Consider the following 5,886-nt stretch of genomic DNA (forward strand, 5'->3'; position numbering starts at 1 on the left):
CAAATGCATAAAGGAGTGGGCATGCCCCCTCCCATAGATTAAAAATCACTGGATCCTGGGACCCCACCAAAGATAATCCGGAACTTACTAGAGAAGAAGAAACAGCCTTAGCACGTTTTCGCACAGGCGCTTCGCATCGCTATGGCTGGCTGCTGCGAAAGATACAAACCCATATTCCCCCTGGTTGTCGATGGTGTAATCCCCAAAAAGTCAGTACGCCGACACCCGTTATTCCACCTAGCCAAAAACGACCTCACTATGCCCTAAACAAAGCAACAGACCCCGCCACCTGCACTGAATGCGGGGCACAATACTCATGCAGGAACACCGCAGTAGTACATATGGTCAACAAACACATGGGTTCAAGAGAGTCGATGCGCTCTGGAAGATCAAATTCCCCCATGAGCCACCTCCGGACACAACGTTACCCCGTCCCACTTCGACTAAAGCAAAACCCCACCCGTTTGCCGGCAGTATGTGTAAACGAACATTTCCGCTTCAAAATGGATTAACGGGCCACCTTAGATACATGCACAATGTCACATGCCCTGTCCCAGAGAGAAAGCGCCCGCGAGCCGACGAACCGATTCCAGAAGAATCAGCATTTCCCTGTGACAAATGTGATATGATAGCGCGATCTAAAACAGGTCCCAAATCCCATATTAGAGCAAAACATCCTGAGAACCCCGCAAAAGACGCACCCAAAGTTCAACTAATCCCCCAACCTGCCTCACTACGCTGCGAATTTTGTCTACGAGACTTTGGCAACATTGGTGGTCTCGCCTGCCACAAAAAGTTTAAACATCCTCCTGGAACCCCAATTTTGCCAGCAACAATGCAAGTAACCTTTCCGCGAAATAAGAAACGCTAGCGAGATACGTCGCCAACACCGGAGCGTGAGAACAGAGAGAAAGTCCAATGCGGAGTATGCCAGAAGTTCTACGCACACCTAGACTCCCTCGTAATACACTGCAGAAAATTCCATGAAGGAGAGGGGCTGCCCCCAAAAACGAATTCCAACACTGCAAAATACAAACCAAGGAAAACAAGAGACCTTCCGGCATTACTCTGCCCCTCATGTGGTCGTCAATGTGTATAAGTAAGTGAGGCCTAACTCTACACCGAATGTCACGTCACGGGTATCAGCCTACTCGCGCGCACACCAGCCAACGTGACGGATGCGAAGAAACAGCTCTGCATCTCTTGGGTTGCACTTACCTTCACCCACTGCGAGTTCAATTTGCGATAGTTGATGATGTACCCCTTATGAAACTATGTTTTTATAAGCGGTTGGCCCAATTCCTTATTGCGGTGGAGCGGAACTACCCTATGCCACAGACTTCACAACCAAGAAACCCTACGCAGCCCACTTTCCCCACCCCTCTAAAATCAGCGACGAGCTCGAATATGGAAACCCTGATAGAAGACTGAGCTCAAGACGTCTGTCGCCGACCAAAAAAGCAAGAAAATAAATAGGAGTTCATAGAGGCCAATCTATTACAAAAACCCAAAAATAACAAAAATAATAGAAAAAGGAGACTTGAGGACGGGTTTTGGGTAAGAACAGTGAGAGTAGAGAGATCTGGTAGGGTTTACTCGATCAGATTTCTCGTAGACTGGTTCTCTCGTATTGGAAAATGCTACAACAAAAATCATATTACAAGAGCTTGAGGATCCTATAAAATAAAGGGGTCTTCCTCTTCGGAGCCACTCTTAAGCCAGTAATTAAGGTACTCTACGGTGGACGGTTGATAGCCGTACCATTGGAGTGATATCCATAAAGACACGAAGAACAGAAAGAAAAACGTGGTGGTGGTGTGGGGTCCTTTTGGGGTTGGGGTGGAAAGGGGATATGTTTGATCGTATCCTCCTAATGCACACCATGGAGTAAGGGGGTGTATGTTTGGGTGTGATTTTTTTTTTGCTGATAATGCTGTGGGAGAAGAGGAGGTGAATTGGCATTCTGAGGGGAAAAATAAAATAATAGTAATAAGGATAAATAAAGAGGTAATATGTGTGTGAGAGAGTAATTGTGTGTTGCCTCTGTTTGTAAAGAGTGGCATGGTATTACAGTGATGTATACAGTCATTTTTGTTTATGGTTGTGAGTGGGTGTGTTTTGGATTCCAATTGTGGTGTTGGTATAAATATTATGGTGATGCATTGGTTTCTTTATTTTTTCTGTTTGGAGGTGTGTTGATTATTGTACAGTCTCTTTGTTTTGCTGATGATTTGTGGCGTACTGTTTGGATACCGTTTGGATGATGTTGGGCGTACACTGTGTTTTTGTTGTATTTTGGTGTTCAAACTGTCTGGTAATGATTTTATTGTAATGAGAATACAGACACACTTTGTGTGTTGGAATACCGAGTAAGATGTTGGAGTGTGTGTAGAGACGTTTATTTAATGTTGTTTTGATACCATTTGTTTTTCACTTCTTCTAAATTCAAGGTGTTGTTTCAATATCTGTGTGACTCTGGGTGTGTTTTATTGTGTGAGTGGTTTATTGTTGTTCCTCTCATTGGGTTGTTGTTTGATTGACGTTGTTTTGTGTACTCTTTTTCCCTCTGCGTCGCTGTTCTTTCTCAGTGTGTTAAATGTGTGTCTCTTTTCTTCCTTTTCCTCTTCTTCCTTGTTACCTTAGATCCAAGCAACCCACGGCGACAATCACGTCAACGATGTTCATCCAACTGCGCCGCGTGGTGTACCTGTTGGTACTTCTGCACTATTGTGTATGTTTGTGTGTGGCTCAGACGAACATTGATTGTTCTGGGGAGGAGAAGGAACTCGGAGATGCCAAGCGCGTCATGGACACCGCGTTGAAAGGGCCTGTGGATCCAGAATTCAAATCATCGGATACGGTGTTGAAGGAGGGTAAGGACTTGTTAAGTTTGTGGAAGAGAGAAGCGGAAGCGTGTGAGAAGAAAAACATCGCCATCATATACGCCGTGGGTAATACTACAGCCATTCGTTATGGCGTGGAAACCGATACGAGGAAGCAGGTGGCTGGGGTTAAGAAGTTGAAATGCAACGGCGAAGAGGTGCAGGAGTTCAAGAAAGGTTACGCTCAGATGATGAGTGACTATAATGATGCAATGGCGAAAACGGAGAATCTTACGGCGGATGTGAAAACAACGAGACTACAGAGTAGGGTGTATTATGAAAACCTGCTTGACGTGCATAAACGATACAAAGATGGCCTCGACTGGTACAATAGCACGATTCTTGAGATGAAGAAGAAGGGTTGTTCGGCGGACGAGGGGAGGATGAAGGTACTCGCTGATGCCGGTGCAAAATACGATGAAATCGAAACCGTGAGGAAGGGACTCGCTGATTTGCAAGTCAAGTCCACGGTGTGCGCTTTAAACACCACGGTTTTTACAAATATAGATATGAACGCGATGTTTGACGAAATCAAAAAACTTTGCCCGGACGATCTCGATGTGAAGAGGGTGAACGCGACATCCAAGCCCGAAGAGATAAAGGTAACAGAACGCGTCAAGGTAGAGGAAAATGTAGGTTCAAGAGTCGGGAGAAAACAAATTACGGAAACTGCGCGCAAGAATTTCAGCTATAGGATGGTGGCTGAGAGACCGAGGCGGATTGAAGCGGAGAGAAAGGCCGCGGGGGAAGAGAGGGCCAGGAAGGAAGCGGCGGAAAGGGCTGAAGAAGCAAGGAAGGCCGAAGAAGAGAGGAGAAGGATTGAAGAAGAGAATGCGAGAAGGGCCATGGAAGAGGAGGAAGCGAGGAAAAAAAAGGACGAAGAAGAGAAGGCGAGACAGGCTGCGGCACAAAAGGCCAGAGAGGAAGAAACGAAACGCATTGCTGCAGAAAAGGCGAAACAGGCAGCGAAAAGGGTCAAAGAAGAAGAGGCGAGGCAGGCAGCAGAGAAAGCCAAGAAAAAGAAGGATGGTAGCAACGGTCCTTCATTGGTGCGCAGATCTATACTGCTTCTTCTACTGTTGACGGTGCTGGGCAGCGCTCTCGTGTGCTAATCGGTGTTCCCATGACACAGTTGCACAATTGACCTTCGTTTGACTGGACATGAATGCATTGCAAGAGCACTTTTTTCTTGTTTGGATATCAGCCCTTTTTTTTACATGATGCCTTACCGTTTGATGAATTTCTTATTTACACTTTTTTTTGCTGAACACATCTATTGGGCTCCTATGGCACTCATCACATGACAAACCATCATTTTGTTAGGGGAGTCTCCTCTTTCTTTGTTTGTTGGCATTATCTGGGTTCTGTTTTGCCGCCATTTACTGTGTCCTCCTGGTGATGTGTGTGTGTGTTCCGTGATATTAATAACTATTGCTTTTACCCGTGGGGATGGGATACAACCCCAATGTGTTGTAATTGCTGTGACTGAAATGTGAAGAATGGCAGGGGGTTCAAGACACACACGCACACTACCGACACTCCTTCTCCTTGTGTGTGTGTGTGGACTGTCATCATGTGTGCATCATTCCCATTGCTCTCCCTGTGCGAAAGACAGACACACCTACTGCAGGGAATTGTGTTCTTGCCTCCTGAAGATATTCACATGGTGATCACGGCTTTCTTTTTTTGTTTTGTTTTCATTTTATTGTTTTTCCCTTGTGTGTATTTCATTGTAATTACATTGCACGTTTTATGTGCAGCTGTGTGTTTCTCTTTTGCGTTTCCGATACACCTTGTGTATCTTGTGTGTTCATTTTTATGGAATGATTCTTTTTTTTCATTATATACAAACTGCTGCAGGGACATCAAGAATAAAGATATGGGCACGACACGTTCAGTACACAATGATTTCCCGTTGTTCACCTTGGGGTGGATTGGACTGTGTCCAGGCATCGCAGTCACATTAAGTAATGGAATTTCTTTTTTTTCTTTTACATCTTTGCTCTATTATTGTGTCTGCCTCACGCAGTCACTCTTTTTTTGCATTTTTATTTTGGTATAAAGATTGGTGGGTTGTGGGTGTTTAAGTGTGACCCTCTGTTGTGTGTTCCTTTGTGTGTTTGGGTTGCTACTCGCACCGCCCACGTAATAAAAACACATTTCTCTGTTCTCACCTTCTCTCTCTCGGTGTTGTCACTCACAGCATTGCCACGGAGATATTGCTGCTCTTGTGGTGTGTTGTTTGGCTTGCTTGAGTGACTGCAGCCTGCGGGGAGATGGACTGAGACTGTTCCGCTTCGGCTTCACGTAATGGGTCTGTTTTTTTTCTTTTTGGGGTTGAGTTGATGTGCTGGTGTGTGTGAATGTTTTTCTGATGAGAGTGGCAGCTGTGATTATTGTATTGTGGGTGCTTTGTGTGCTGTTGCTATCCTGTTGTTGTTCTTTTCTTGCGTTTTTCTTCTCCTCGCTGTAGGTGTGTGGCTTAGTGTGCATTTTGGGGAATGTCGTGGTGCCTCTCTGATATGAGCATGTGAGACTGTCATTGTGTGTGTGCACTGTGGGTGGGAAGGACACCGTTGTGTTGCTGGATCACTCCACTGCGGCCTCTGTGGGGTGCACTGAGTGCCGGCGTGGTGATATCCACCGACATGTGTGTGAGCGACTGGAGTGAAGGTGTGGTTCCCTTACGCTCTAGTCCGGTGCCCTGCGGTGCGATTGGGGCCACACATGAATGGATTAATGAGATCCCCTCTGTCCTGAGTTACTATCTAGCGAAACGGCAGTCAAGGGAACGGACTTGAAGGGCTAAGCGGGGAAAGAGAAGACCCTGTTGAGTTTGACTCCAGTCTGGCTCTGTGCGGCGGCATCTGGGGTGTAGTATAGGTGGAAGCGCAAGCACAAATGAAATGCCACCACTCGGAACGTTGCTTCACTTATCGAATGAAGAGACCAATGGGTTTCGCGTGGTCTGTGGGCTATGCACCGTCTAGGTTTGGGATTTTAT

General features: G+C 46.0%; 3 protein-coding genes across 3 annotated transcripts; all 3 read left to right on the forward strand.

Annotated features, from left to right (window-relative positions):
- Positions 1–298: 298 nt before the first annotated feature.
- On the forward strand, positions 299–871 carry TM35_000332360 (Tbingi protein; the record flags this gene model as incomplete). Its single annotated transcript, XM_029028992.1, has 1 exon — positions 299–871. The coding sequence occupies one exon, from the start codon at positions 299–301 to the stop codon at positions 869–871; it is 573 nt and encodes a 190-aa protein (XP_028879845.1).
- A 254-nt stretch (positions 872–1,125) lies between these two features.
- TM35_000332370 (Tbingi protein) lies at positions 1,126–1,431 on the forward strand (the record flags this gene model as incomplete). Its single annotated transcript, XM_029028993.1, has 1 exon — positions 1,126–1,431. One exon carries the CDS (start codon positions 1,126–1,128, stop codon positions 1,429–1,431), a length of 306 nt encoding a protein of 101 aa, XP_028879846.1.
- Positions 1,432–2,677: 1,246 nt separating this feature from the next.
- TM35_000332380 (uncharacterized protein) lies at positions 2,678–3,994 on the forward strand (the record flags this gene model as incomplete). The annotated part of the gene is made up of 1 exon (XM_029028994.1): positions 2,678–3,994. One exon carries the CDS (start codon positions 2,678–2,680, stop codon positions 3,992–3,994), a length of 1,317 nt encoding a protein of 438 aa, XP_028879847.1.
- Positions 3,995–5,886: the final 1,892 nt, after the last annotated feature.

This window comes from Trypanosoma theileri, assembly GCF_002087225.1.
Source record: "Trypanosoma theileri isolate Edinburgh chromosome Unknown TM35_Tth_33_V1, whole genome shotgun sequence".
Taxonomy (NCBI): Eukaryota; Euglenozoa; class Kinetoplastea; order Trypanosomatida; family Trypanosomatidae; genus Trypanosoma; species Trypanosoma theileri.